General features: G+C 41.0%; 1 protein-coding gene across 7 annotated transcripts in view; it reads left to right on the top strand.

Moving 5' to 3' along the window:
• The window catches only part of trim44 (tripartite motif containing 44), a 39323-nt gene extending 25174 nt beyond the window's left edge, over positions 1-14149 (top strand). For all 7 annotated transcript variants that reach the window (XM_027272558.1, XM_027272556.1, XM_019258323.2 and 4 more), the window contains one exon: positions 12709-14149. In XM_027272558.1, the coding sequence (XP_027128359.1) occupies positions 12709-12793 (85 nt within the window). In that variant the 3' untranslated portion in view covers positions 12794-14149. The remainder of the gene's footprint in view (positions 1-12708) is intronic.
• Positions 14150-15540: the final 1391 nt, after the last annotated feature.

Genomic DNA, 15540 nt, shown 5'->3' with positions numbered 1-15540 from the left:
GGCAAGATACTGAACCCTAAGTTTCCCTCAAGGCCGTGCCATCAGATTTATGGAGACCATGAGTGTCTGTACAGGACAGTTCATCCTGTAGTTGGTTTGATATTTCACTCTGGACCAAAGAGACCAACATTACCATCCCTGGAGCCACGCTGCTAACATAGCTAAAAATAGTTGTATCACTAACCAAAATACTGACTTTTGTCGTCGTCAGATCGCTGTATTCTCTTTTAAATAATAATCGATAGTCACTGACGTGCTTTTAAACAGCTGGACTGTAACAATCAGCAAATGTCAATGTTGTCAAACAAAATGACCTCCTTTGGATACTGCCAATCAGCCAGTTGTTAATTGGTCAGATAGGCCGTATTTTATGCCGTAGGCAGTGTATGGATGCTTTGACATTTGTTTGCATTTGAGAATAACATTATTTGGCTCGGGATAGAATGAGATGACATACTGTAGAGGAAGTGCACTAGGCAATTAGAGCTTCCCTCTCCTCCTGTCTTGTATCTTGTCAGGGAATTATACCCATTTACAAATGGGAAAAATAGGTTCTCTGCAAACTCTTTGCATATTCTCTCTTCCTCTAGTCGTTATCCCCTCTCTCCATCATTCTCTCTCCTGAAAGCACACACAACCACACGATTGCTCCTAGTGTTTTATCCACAAGGCAGATTGTCATACTGGATCTGTAGAGGCCTTGCCTAGCACCCCATCATGCATGCAGTGCTCACACGCAGACACACAAGTAAAAGCACTAAAAAGATGTCGCACCGTGTATAAATATTCATTATTCATTCTAAAAGCACACAAACACGACACGCGCATACACTCTCGTATCATGGGTAATTAGTGGAAAGTAGGAAAGAACAAGGCAACTGCTTCCCCACATAGAAAGATGCTTTCACACACACACACACACACACACACTGTCTCACCTACTGTTTCCCCTTTAACCACTCACACATACACACATCAGAGTGTGTTAGCCTTTGGGTGGAATTACAGGTTTGATTTCAGCTTGGTAGAGATGTAGGAAGACGATAGTGGCAGGCTGAACCAGGAGGCAATGAATCAGAGCCTTATCAAACCGCTGGCCCTAGGTATGAACTGTCAACAGAGAAATGACACACACACACACACACACACACACACACACACACACACACAATTGGCAAACATCTCCCTTCCACAGTTAGACACAGCAACAACGTCACAGAACCTGTGGTGATTCAGGGGGATGGGGGCAGTTGTCAGGGCACTCTTCCCTCTTCCCGTCCACAGTCGGGGCCCTCTGCTCAGTTATTCTCCCAGTGAGTTAAAGGAGGAGAGAGCGGAGGTTGGCATGTTTAATTCAGCAGCTTCACGACAGGCCCTGTCACCATGTAGATTTATAGTATCTGGCTAGAGAGAGAAATGAGAACATGGTTAGGATTTAACTACCTCAGGTTTCTAATGGGAGATTTAGCGTGCAATTTGCAAAATTACCTTAATCCAGCGTTGTTCTGCGACGGGAGAGATGTGAAAGAAAAATGAAAGGCCTTTTCTGTTTGCATGTCCATGTTTGCCTTTTGAACCAGTTACCAGTAACATTTTTTTTAAATGAATAAATATTATTGCTTTTGATTTTTGTGAATTTTGTCCAAGCCACATTAGCTTGTCTTATATAAAAAATTCCATCTTGTATTCACATGTGATTACAGATAAAGATCCCATTTTTAAGGCATGTCTCTAAATTAAAAAAAATCAACAATAAAATTTCTTCCAGTTTCCCGATGATAAAACATTCAATAGGGGCATGTCACCTTCAACAGAAGGCAAGCTTTCATGAATGATGTTTTACAGCATGCATTAGTAGACATAAAAGTTTATTAGTCAGGCAACACTGGGGAGCTGTCAATACATGTCCGTATTTCACTGTGTTGCTGAATTATATCTGTGCTGCTTCTGTAGGAACAAAACAACAAGTTTCACAGATTAATAAACTCTAATCAAACTAGTCTCAGTTTGTGCGTTTAAATTTGCATTTTAGTTTTTCTTCAAAGTTGAAATCATAACAGTTAATCATGTTGTTTGTTGGAAGTTAAAGATCTTTGTCCTCCATCTTGAGGGAAGTCCTTTCTTTACACAGTGTGTTTAACATTCTGCAGAGGAAGAAGCCTGGAGGGATGGATGAGGCATATGAGGCTTTTATCAAGCGCGATGAGAGCTGTGACAGTCTGGATTCCAGGTTTTCTGGGCTGTCTGTCTGGGTGTCCTTCACACTGAAGGCTTGGATGACGGGGCTTGGACACATGGGAGGGGGAGTTCTTGTGTGACAGAAGGCTTTGCCTAATAGCCAGTCTGTTCTCCAACGCTGTCTGTTTTTCTCTGTCTCATAGACACACACTTTTTTTTCTTCCTCCTGTCTGGCCATATGTGCGTCTGACGTCCCTCTATCTCTGCATTAGAGGAGCATGCAGGCAGAGGCGTATCATCTCTCCAAGTGTTGTGTAAACAGGCTTTTAATTTTAAAATCTCTACACAGCCATTCAGATTCCAGGACAGCTCGTCCAGGCACCTGGGCAGTTCTCTGATTAAGGTGGCGCCGGCGTTCTGCTGTTAGAGGAGGGGGCAGTTTTGAAAGAGGCAACAGGGGGCAGCTCTGCCAGCCTGCCAAGTGTGTGGGCGCTGCTGTGACCAGTCAGTCTTCATAATGGCTGTCCAGCCCTGGGACAGAGCCAGCTCAGTGGTCACATGACTGACTGTGTCGATCAGGCTAGGAAAGTCTCCTTTCAGTTATCCTGGATCAGTGGGGCCTAGAGAGATGACAAAAGGCAGAGAGGGACAGAGAGGGGAAGGCATTATAGGCGTGGGTGGGTTCATGGAAAGAAAAAAGGGTTAAGAAATGGGTACAGGACATAATGAATGATGGAGACGGAACAATAAATAAAGTTACGGCCAAGTTGACGTCACAAAAGGGAGAATAAGAAAGGAAGAATGTAGTCTGAGTCTTAAGTAAAAGGGATAGTGGTGACAGCATAGGTGCTCACTATTCATTACCTATAAGCTGATGGTGTATGCTTTCTGAAGGACAGATAAAAGTTTATCTCTCCAATGTGTTTTTCTCTCCCTCTCGTTTGGGCTTGAGATTCAAACTTCAAAGTATGAGATACTCAGAAATTTCAATTTAAGCCAAAGACATAGTCTGCATTTTAAGTTTGCATTAAAAAAAAAACATTAAAAAAAGAAGTTTTGCTCTGCTTGGCAACTGAATCAGATATCCCCAAACCTGGGACCTGTATAATGAATCAAAATCAACCTGGCTGTGTCTGAGATATGTGGGTTTAGGAGGTCTTGGATAACTGGTGTGACAAAGCATCAATCAGAGAAGATCTAGTTATGGGCATGTACACATTTAAAAGGTGGGAATAAGATTCCATAAACACAAGCAACAGGAGCAGGTGAAAACTGCAAAGAAAAGAGCAAAACATAAAGAAGAATGTAAGCACAGTGCAAACGTATAAAAAACAAACAAACTAGGCAATAGATGTATTGAGAAAGACTTGCATCATTAAAAATGTTTCTGTTTCATGATGATTCTTAACACTAGAGGGGCAAAATGTGACTCCAGAGGAAAAGCCATGTTCTTACCAATGAAAAGGGGCTTTATTTATCTAAGGGTACAGCAGAATTTCACATTGCGCATCAATATTGTATTCCACTCACAAGGTTTTCTCTTGTCTAAATGTGGCGCTGACGAGTATTTTGTCCATGCTGTTAACACAGCATCCTGTGGAACCTAAAGAAGTCTGTAAAATGTGCTCAGCTTGGCACCAGACATAACGTCCCTCTTACAGTGAAGCACCAAACGGTAACATTTACTTTGTATCACCAGCATAGGCATTGGTATTAAACCGCAGTGAGCCATTTATCCGGCGTTCTAAACACCCATTGTGTTAGTTTGAGTTTTACTGTGCTGAGTAGCTGTGTATTTAAATGAATAATACCAGGAAATGACACAGCATAACCTCTTAAAGATCAAACCTCTTGTTAGCAGACTACATCCAACATGACTGTCCTCTCTCCCCTCTCTCTTTGCTCTCCAGTGGGGAACCATTAAGGTGATTCTATTATCTCCTCATCTCTCTCCTCTAAGGGATCTTCCTAACGTCATTCATTGCCATTTAATTTAATGGCTCTGAAAAATAGTAAGGCACAGTCCTGTGTCTGCAGAGGTGTGTGCTATTCGGGATAACTATTGATTGTCAGATTGGATCTCAATGAAAAGCGGCTTTAAAGGACGTATCTTGATGTCTTTTCTCCACTTGATGGTCCACATACAGTAATGTACCGAAAGGAAGTGACAACAGGGACAACTCTTTATGTTTAATTGTTGTTTTAATTGGACTTTCACACTAATTAGCAGTTCTGTTTTTGTTGGGATTGCCGCAGTTCGCCTCAATTAATTCCTCAATTGCCCCTGCGGCCAGAGAAATTGTAAAATCACTAAATGAGCCAACGTAAGATTGAGTCTTTACAGTAGTTTAATGAGCTTATCTGAATAGCTCCACATTAATTCCTCTGTATGATTAACAGCAGGTACCTATGTCAAAGTGAGCGATAAATTGGTTCATGGAGGGATAATGGTATTCAACCAACTCCTCACATCTGCTGCAGCACAGACGAACCTGTGTGATTATTCTGATTGGCTGAACATTTTGTTCCACTTCACTGACCTTTCTGCCTCACTGTTCACAGCCTGTGTGCAGGAGAAGGCGTCCTCGGCGTAATACATGCATCATGTAGTGAGCGGATGGCATGCAGTCCCTAGGTTGGAGTGGTACATACAGCACTTTCTGATGCACATTTTAAAATAATGGCATGCATGAACATGAGTTTGAATGGGGTCTACTTTAGGCAATACATCTGGTGGATGATGAGATGGATTCATCCTCGCCTCTCCCATTTTGTTCTGATGAATAAGCTGCGGTGAATGGAAAGGGTCATATTAAACAGCCCCTAGCTCTCTGTCCTCTGTACCATGATGCATTGCCTGTTGTTTTGTTGTTTTCTACACTTTCTCTGTGAACTGCAGCATGGAAACATCACAGAGTGTTGCATTGTTTTTCATGGTGAAGACAGCCCCAGCTAAACAGTCTGAATAGACCAGTGACTCTGAAAGAGGCAGACTGTCACTGTTTGTAGCAATTATTCAGTCTGTTCAGAATGTGTATCATATGATGTTAGACTCTTTTTTTCTGGTCAGTCAGTTTGTTTGACGCTCTTACACTGATCTTCAGGCATTAAGATACAGTCAATAATTCATTTCATGTGAATGTGAGTGTAAATTTTGTGCATATTTGAAGTGAAAATGAATTGCAATTACAGAAATAATTGTGTTTGAAAGCAGAAAAGCCCAATAAATCACAAAGTAAACAGAGCCAATAGTGCTGTTACTGTTGAATTATGTCTGTGGTTTTCTTTCTCAAGGCGAAATACTAACATCATAAATGCCTGCGAGTATATGCATGTGTCTATTACTGCAGCAGAGAACATCAAACATGGCTACTAATTTTGCCTGAGGAGGAATAGTTTGCTGGTCAAGGGGGCCGGAGCACAAAAATCACTGCATAAATTTGAAAATATAAAAAAATATATAGATAAAAAAATGTGCTAAAAACAAGTGCAATACTTTTTTTTATTTATTTAAGAATTTTCTTCATAAAATAAAAAGTAACAACCTGAGGCTTTAAAAGTAAGTGCAATTTCAAGTGTGCAGTATCACAATAATTCACAAAAGGTGCAAAAAAGCTCAAACAATGTTTGTCCTATCTCACAGCAGAGCTCTAGCAGAGCAAGCAGATGACATGGAAGGCATGAGCTTGGATTATTTTAACATATAGCTTTGAACAATAAAAAAAAAATATGTAAGAAATGTTCCAGGTTACATCAGTGACAGAAATCAAAGCCAAGTTAGACCTCCAGTCTCCCCAAAATAATAAAAAAAAGTATATATTTTTTTCAAAACACCTGTTGTAGTATGACCATGAGAAGACTGTTGATGTGTGGAGTCATTTTGGAGTGATAATAATTGGATAACAGTGGAGTTATTGATTAATATTTGCAATAAAAATTTACCAAAATTATGAAAAAGTGTATTTTTCCAAAACCGCTGTTGTAGTATGACCACGAGGAGACTGTTGATGTGTGGAGTGATTTTTGGAGTCATAATACTGTATAACAGTGGAGTTATTGATTTTTGTTTGCAGCGTCTCTCTTGGAACTGAAATTTGCAGACGCACTCGTCGGGCCGCTGGCTGCTCGTAGAGATCAATGTTATGCGTCCAGCTCGGAGGACGGCTTGTTCTTTTACAAAACAGGTTTTTGGTTCTTGTAGCTCGTAGTATATGCTATTACGATGTGAAAGAGGCATCATTTGTGTTTGAACGTTTCGCCTCTTACTTATTGATCCCGGAAGTCCGAATCTGTGAATATCTTTCCAACTTTACCGACTTGCCAACTCTCGTAGTAGTGTTTAAGATTGTATTCCTTTAGCACAGCCACTTGCTGCATGCACACCAAACACATAGGTTTCCATTCATCTCTGTGAAAAAATACGAATTAGTCCATTTTTCCTAGAAGATCTGACACTCGTTCTGTAGCCAACCCCAAGTGGCCGTTTGAGGAACTGCAGTTTTCGGCATTGAAGCGTCAGCTTCACTTAACAGCCATGGAGGCTGCAGCTTTGACTGGTTACAAGAAAGGGAACAAATCATTGTACACATTGACAGAATTTAAAAAAGAAAGAAAAATATTCATCACTAACCATTGCATAGTAAACAGGCATTAAAAAAGCTTTTTATAGAAGTGACTTAAAAAATTTTACTGACCTATCTAACCTGATCTCTTCAGGTGTGCTGTTTTAAAATCAAAGCTTTGAGTTCAGATCAGGATTACCTTTATCTTAAGTATACTTTGGAGAAAAAAAATCAGACAATTCTTATCTCAAAATCACAGTCTGTGCAACTCAGATGTTGTCAAGAGGTCAGTGATGTATCATGGGGCAGACCCAGTCATACTCTGAAACTGAATTTTAAACTAGTGGATTCTAAAAATAAAAAAGCTACAGGGAGTGACAGAAGATTCAGGGCAAAGTGCTTTTCTGTCTTTTTAGCAGTTTTGCTAGACTGATGCAAGATATAGATATATATATATTTTACCAGTAGTATAAACAAGAAAAGCTGTTGGATACCTTTTTAATCTTTGTTTATTTCGATGCTAAACTATTGCAATCTTTCATTGTTTTGGTATTTAGCTGTAAAATGTTTTATTTTCTATAAAACCGATTAAAAAAAACTAAACAGACACATACACGAGACACGTATATACTGTTTGTGTGTGTATATATTGCATGTCTCTATTCATATAACAGTGAAAACAGGGTAGCATAAGACGATCAGAAAGGAAAACATAATCAGCTGTTTAAAATGTTTTTCAGTTTTCATGACTTACTAAATCAGTTCATTATTATTCATCACTATGCATAGTTATTAACCCAACCTGAAATTTCTAAAACAGATTTTGACGTAAAATGATTTTTAAGATTCAATTATCATCATTACCCACTTTTATTTATTTTCTTTAAAATCCTTTTCTTGTCTAATCCTCAGCAACAAGCGCCAGTTGTCTACCAACTTATCTTCACCTTTTTGAGGCTCTGGTAAATCCTCTTTTCTTTCCTTAAGTCCTCCTGCACCTCTCTGTGTCACTCCTTTGCTCTCCCTGGATTTTCGTTAACATTTTCCCTCATTAGGATACACCCATAGCTCAAATTCTAGTTGGCAGGATCATCGTCGGGCAAAGTGTTGGGAAGATCTCTGGGTTGCTCCTAATAAAAGGTGTGCACATTGGGCTAATTCTGAATTATGCACCCCCTAGACAAGCCTGTCAGATGACAAGAAATAACTCTGTCAATAAAAGAAGTCCATAGAGAGAAGAGGGGAAGTTGGCAGACAAATGGCCAGAGAGAGAGAAGGATATAAACCTTCCCAGGACAATGGCCAATTAGATCCATCAGAGCATTAGTGCAGAGAAGGTAAATGACTCATAATAGCCTACAGTATGTCTTTTTCTTTTTTTGCTTTTTACATTAGATTGCCATCTATTAGTCAGTATCTGTGGGCTTTTTTTTCCTGCATTCGCTTGTCAGTAATGCTCTACACTCCTCTCTTTCCCCCTTCACTCTATTATTTGATCTATTTTTCCATATCACAGTCATCTCTTGTCGTAAAGCTGTTTGTAGTGTTAAATCATCCCGCAGAAGCGACAAGATTTACTTCATTAAGTAGTGGCAGAGTGCACTGCTTCACTGGAGAGTAAGGGTAAGAGTCTGTCCTCGTGGACTCTATCAATAACCATTAAGGATCCTCTCTCATTAGACAAAACCTCATAGGCCTCCAGGACTTGAGAAATGAGTCCTGCCGTCTTGTGTGATGGAGTATGCTTCAATAACATCACCACTGTTTGGAAACGCAAATTGCAATAGTTATTTTCCGCTGAGGATGATTGCCGTGCTGTGTACACAGCCTTATTCTCGTTCAGCAGCTCTACTTAATCAAGAAGAACCTCACTTCCCTATCAGCAACCTCCACTTTGCTCTTCAGCTCCTCCCTTTTCCCTTCTCTCCATCTTTTTACACACAAACACACACACACACACACACCTCAAACCCATTCAGCGTATCCAAACTACTGCAGTATGATTATTCATACGGCAATGAGGCTGGGTGAAGCTGGCAAAGCTGCCATGCCGCGATGGGAGTGTTTCCGGATGATGACTTAGGAGTCCTGCAGCCTCTCTGCCAAGACCAGGGAATTCAAACCTAATCAGGGCGAGGACCCCTCCCTCCCTCCATCTCCCAGAGAGCTCCACAGGGTTCAGGCCAAAAACTGGAATAGAATGAGAGAGACAAAAGTCAAAGTCTAGGCAACATCGTGCACCCTCCCTCCCTGCCTCCATCTGCTCTCCTTGCAGGAAACCAGGGGGTTTTCTCCCATGAGCGATGGGTTCATTTTAGGGCTTTTGGAAAAAACTTTTTACTGTTTCACTCAGAGAAGAGACATTAGTAAGATTAGCTTTGTTCTAGTCTATCAGTCCGATCGTAAAACTCTTATCTCTCTCTCACACACAGACACAAACACACAGATTGTCCCAAATTTCTGCACACAAAGGCATCCATCTATCACCCAGGAGCCGCAGCTGGCATGTTTCACTGAAGCTCTCAGACAGTGAGCTCTGTAGTAGGCCTGTCTCTCAAGCCCACGGCTCGACCCTGTCCGTAGTCCTGGGTCACACTCAAGGGGAGGAGGCAGTGATCAGTCCTGATCAATTATACATCGACTGCATTAAAGCTTATGAATAAGTCATGCAGAGAAAAAACGCTGTCTCACGCCCAGAGAAGTGATCTTTTACTTAGGCCAGGGAAGATGTACAGACAGAAGAAAGGAACAAAGCAAGAGCTTTAACTTGTAGGGAATTTATCACCCAGCCACTGACATTTTCTCTCTCTCTCTCTCTCTCTCTCTCTCTCTCTTCCTCTCTCTCTCTCCCTCCCTCTCTCTCTCTCCCTTTCTCTCTCTCTCTCTCTCCCGCTTTCTCTCTCTCGCCTTCTCAAGTAATGGCCTTTCTCCTGGGGGTGAAATAAATAAGTTATTACATCCATGTGTCCTAAGGCTTAGCAAGGACTGTTTGAATATAAATAGTTCATTTCCCTCTATAGTGGAGGTCTCATATAAATATATTTGTAATTACTTTTCTTCTTTCAGTCTTTTTTTTTTTTTTTTTTTTTCTCCATACGAAGAGCAGGGTGACTGTTTTGGTTGACTGAAGATGCAAGATGAAATTGCCTTACACAAATAAGTCTGCCAGCGTTGTAACCCAAACACCATCTCAGACAGGATGGAGCTGTGTGAAAGTGCAAGGCAAGGCTCAATGCAGACTTTTGTGTGGTGAACAGCCTGTGATGTTGTAGACAATTTGACTACTGATTAGAATTGTGGCCAAAAGTACAAGTGATGATTTCGAAATTTGAACAGTGCTTTTGAATAATTAATGTCCCGGGTGTATACTTACAAAAGAAGGTATAACTAACCCTACTCTCTCCAACATCATCATTTTTTGGCAGTCAGTAAGTTGGCGTTTGATGCAAAGGCAGATGCCAATTTAATATTTATATTGTTCCTGCTTTGTTAAGACCTAAAAGCGCTGTTTATGACTTGACGACTCAGCGTTTTGGAGTTAATCCATTTTAATTTTGAAAGACCAGCTAACAGGTCATCAAAATGTTTTCACGACTCTGTTTATAGGCGTGCACACATGTGCTAGCACGCACTAATGTGTGCACGGCTGCTCTTTGATGAGATGCCCTGTTGTGAGTTTGTCTTGTGATGATGTGTTCCTGGAGGAGGTGCAGGAAGAGAAAGGAAGCAGCGCTTTGTTTCTGCCAACAGAAGTATGTCAGACATGAATACTCTGGGAGCAGCACTCAGAAAGATATCGGTGCCTATTAACCGAAAGATTTTTTCCTTTTTTTTCTCAAAGATTGTGCTGCATGCAGCATGGGCAGGAAAACGGAGGTGGCGGAGGTGAAACGGTGTTTGAAGAAAATGAGGGAGAGAAGCTGTGATGGATGGAAATGTGTCCTTGACAGAGCAAGAGGAGATATCACAGAACTACTATTACAATTAGTAGCGCAAATTAATTAAGCTTATATAAAACTCATTAATTAGCTTCATGTTTAAAGGTTGTCCTTGTATAAAGGATTCTATGCAGAAAATGATTGCTCTTGCTTCTTCCTGGATGTTACATTAATTCTGATAACGCGTGAAAGATAAGCATGGGTGAAGGAGGTTAAAGCCTTCATGGTAAGATTTAGACTTAGTGAAGTTAATGTCCGTGTAAAGGCAATTTCAAGATTTAGTTAAAAATGCATTAAATAGTTGCTGAAAACATGTGAAAAGACTTTGAACGATATATTACTGATATGTGGAGTCAGAGGTTAAAACAGTTTTTCAACAGTTTTCAGTCCAGGATTTTGTGGGCGGTCCTAAAGGGTGGCTTGATGACACACTGAGGCCACCCTGAGCATACCCCTGCACCCTTGGCAGAGATTACCCCTGCACTCCTAATTTCATAAAACTTGTCGATACTTTTAATTATTCAAATTTGGCTCTCGTCTTTGGTCTGACAAAGTCAGAACACATATTTATTCTTACTTTCCGCAGACTTTAAACAACACTGAAAACTGAAAACTCTTTCATTCATGAATAATAGAAATCATCATACATCTCCTGTGGAGACTCTGACCTGTGGCTAACCACATTCAACCATTATTTATTTTTGAATAGACAGTGTGCCAGCTGTTCTGCATTGTAGCTTGACAGGAAATCCATTGTCTCATTTGATGCCAATTATTTGTTACAAGGTTTTCAACACCTGACTGACTTTCTCATTGCACTGCGGTAGAATCGTAGACTTTTACACCTTTTTCTGTTGTCTAGTGTTTGTTTCTAATCCACAGACAATGGTGACTTTCTAGCTCTGGACATGGCATGTTGAAGTCATTCACCATAAATATACAACTGACCCTCTCATCCTCCTGCTACTGATACAAGAAATTCTATGCTGTATTATTTATACAGTGCTTGTCTGGAGAATGATTTATTCATTGTATTTACTGTGTTAAACTGTTTGTGTGAGAGATAATTTTTCTCACCATACAAATTACCTGTTGTTCTCTCTGTTGCCATGGGCCATTCTCCCTCCAAATGTAATAACAGAGAACAGAGTACATGAACTCTGGCTACATACTGATGTAGCTGCTTAATTGATAGTGAACAAACAGATGACCACAGAGGTTCATATCCACATTCGTTGCAGTGTCGCTGAACTCGATATATCAGTTCAAAATTGTGCACAAGCTGCCATAACCGTTAACGTCTACTCCAGTTTTGTCCCCTATGACAGCGTACATCTGTATTAAAGCAAAGATCTCTCCTAGTGATTGATGACAGTAAAATTCACAAATATAAATGCAAAGTAATTGTCCAAGGTCATTGGAAATGATTGTTTTTAAAAGAAACATTTAGGAAGGGAAATAAGATGGCATAGCTCTAAAACGCATTGAATCTCATTGAATTAAACAGCATACCTATCCAGTAAGTGTGTGTTTAGGAAAACATGCTGACATACAGTTTTTTTGAAAGTGGATGTGGGTACCATAGATGCAGGGGGGTGAGGGGGAAGGGATCATAATAAGAAGGATGGAGGGTGGAATATGATAAGTTCCAGGAGAGAGTTGCTTCTCATGGAGGAGCAGTGCTCCATCACCCTTACGACATTGTCCAATTAGAGCATATGATTAGTGTAGACTGTCTCCAGTGAAATTGAATCCATCAGCCAGACTCAAATTGCTACAGGTCCTTGCAATTTAGGTATCAATTTGTCTCTGTCACCGCAGAGCTGCTAATATAAAACCGACAGAATGGATGATTTCTACTTAAGGCGTAGCTTGATTGAAGCTGATTACATTTCACAAAGGTTTATTATATTTCCATAATATATGCACATGGTGGTGGGTGTGCATTTGCGTGGCTGCATGCAGGTGTTTGTAAACGAGAGCTGGAGGACTTACAGTCATCTCATATATTTTTGCTCTTATTTTTCCAGGCTACCAGAGCCGAGGGCAAACCCCATGGACCCACGGGACTTTGAAGATAATGATTCCGGACCATCAATGGACCACGCTCCGTGATCCATCCAACAGATCAGACTCTTCTGACATCCACCTGTCCTTCAACGTCTGCTTCAGCCAGCTGTCAGCCCTGTTGAGCTGTCAGGCTGGCCCTCTCTCTGTCAGCCATCTCCCTTTTACCCCGCTCCCCTCCCCTCTCAGTGCCTGCTGGCAGTGAACTGACCTTGAAGAAGGCTGCTGTGACAAATATGGATGGCCACGTCTTTTCTGCTCTCAAACTTTTCGAATTCCTCACCGGCTACTAACTTTCTTTAATTGGAGCAAGCAAGTTATGTGCAATCAATTACCATCAGGCTCAGTTTCCACAGCCAGTCAGATCCTTGGCTTTACCGGTGAGCCTGGCTGACTCCGAGAGGAGCAGCCGAGTGCAGCATCTGTTAAGCCCCACAGATGTCAGGAATGGGAAATTCTGCGACATGGCACACTTCACACTTCATTTATTTGCGCTATCATCGTGGTACTGTCGTTTTGACAAACATTCTGGATACTCTCGAACATAGAAAGGGAACATTTGTCAGATGCCACAATGCCTTAAATCAGTCAAGACAGTATAATATATAATATTGCTAACATGTTCTGAAGGTTTATATTTTGGAAAAAAAATGCAAACTTAAAAAAGTTTTTCTAGCTTTTGTTCTATTATATTGTCTCTTTTACTTCCCATCATCATGTTGCCTTCACCCCTCCTTTCCCTTCTGCTGCCCTTTCCATTGAGTCTTTATGCTTGTAGATTTGTGTGCACTTCCTTGTTTGCTTGTCAGATCTATTATCAGAAGCGGGGGGCATTTTGACACCTATTGATTGGTGAATGCTGCTGAGTCTTTGTTAGGTGAAAATCGAACTGTAATTTGACTGTGCAAAATAGCACTCCCGCAGTATCAGCTTTCTATGTACCGTAATGTAAAGGCTCATTACTCCTAGCCAATCTGCAGCATATGACGGATAACCGTCCAGACAAATGAATGCACTTTCTACCTTGACCCGCTCAGCTATAACTTTCATTCATGATGTACCGCTGCAAGTCTGTCTGTATCAGCAGTTTTTTTTATTATTTTTTTTTGTATATGATTGATTCTGTTGTCTTAAATTCAAAATTGAAAGCAGTGTCACCCATAATATGTTTGACAAGAGCATGACTTAACTACTGTCGCGCTGCACTAAGATGCTCGAGAGCTTTATATCCAAGGGAAATGTTGGTGTGCCAACAGCCTACTGAAGTAACTCCAATCGCTCATTCTTTATTCAAGCATAACGACAATAGACAGGAGTCTGCCTATCTGATGTTTTTCCTCTTGTTTTTATTTGTCTATTTTTGTCTTAAATCTATAAATAAACAATCAGTTTTTTTAGATTAGATGCCTGGATGACGTTCATATTTTCACTTCAGGAACGCTTCCTGCTCTCTTGTCTCTTGCTATTCACTAAAAACACCAGAAGACCATCCAAGACAATAAGAAAATGTTATTGTTTGTACAGCATGTGATGATTGATGGAGACGAGGAGGAGAGATAAAGTGCTGTAAAGGAGCGAAATCAGGAAGTGGAGGATTTTCATTTTCCCTTCATCAAAATTCAAAGCAGCAACCCATCCAGATAGGACTGGGAATTGGAGCTTTTGGAACAAAGGAGGGTGATGAAGCAGGAGAGCTCTTTTGGGTCTCTACTTCTCTACTGATGGATTTAAATGCAGACCGGTTTAATGCCCACAGAGGCAGACAAGCCAGAACCCTCTATCATCAACCCTCAGCCTCAATCAGAAAGGCTTTGTCTCGGCTGCTCATTTTTCTTGCTGATTTTTTTTCTACAATTGCCTTCTCAGAGTCTCACCATGCAGCCCACAATGGCATCACACCTGCTTTTTCATTAGAGCTCCTTCATCAAGCCAAGAATGCTTTCTCAGCATGTCCAATCTCTCCGCATTGTGATATTGACGCGAAGAAACTCATTTAGCAGTGGCCATTGCTATCTGGGTGGTAACACATCTGGGTTTGCATTCTCTTGTGGGTTTCCCTTTACAGAAGTAATGGGGCTTAATGATTTACCGCATGAGGCATTGATCCTCAGCGTTTACTAAACCGCTGCAGACTGACCAAGCACCACAGCACTCAAACCCTTTTAGAGATTTTTTTTATTTCTTGTGTGTGTTTTAGTGTGGCTGTGGCTAAATTGATTTAAGTTAGCCTGCAGGAGATGTAGCCAGATGCCGGCTATCAAAGGGAGGCTGGTTTCAGTGAATAATCATTAACCCGTCATCCACGTCGCCTCTTTCGTGGAGTCCAATCTGATCAAAGAAATAATAACAAACCTGAGGGCCGACAATGTGCCTTTTGTCTGTGGAGGAAATGGAGAGGAGAAGATTGTCGGCTCCAATTTAGCCAAGGAGATCACAAGCTTGCCTTTTTTTCCACACCCAATTACACCTGCTCTTCCAGGTTTACTTGGCTGAGCGTGTTCACGCAGAGACACAAAGGCGCGTAAATAAACACAAGCACAGCCGCAACACCTCCGCTTTCCTGATGGGACTAAAAAGAGACTATTTGTATTGACATGAATTAATTGCTTCACGGGTTATGAGATTGAATTGGCTACGTGATATGCTTGCTAGTGGTGATGCAGCTTTGATTGCCGTCTTTAATAGAGCCTGTTTCTCTCTGCCGTCATGTAAAAGACAGTTGGAGTCTGTGTGAAGCAGCTCCACCACCCGCAAACTCCACTATGACTTGGTGATTCGGTTTATTAGCATGCAAG

This window comes from Larimichthys crocea, chromosome XXI (assembly GCF_000972845.2).
Source record: "Larimichthys crocea isolate SSNF chromosome XXI, L_crocea_2.0, whole genome shotgun sequence".
In the NCBI taxonomy this organism is placed as follows: domain Eukaryota; kingdom Metazoa; phylum Chordata; class Actinopteri; family Sciaenidae; genus Larimichthys; species Larimichthys crocea.
This window is presented reverse-complemented; position numbering and strand designations above follow the sequence as displayed.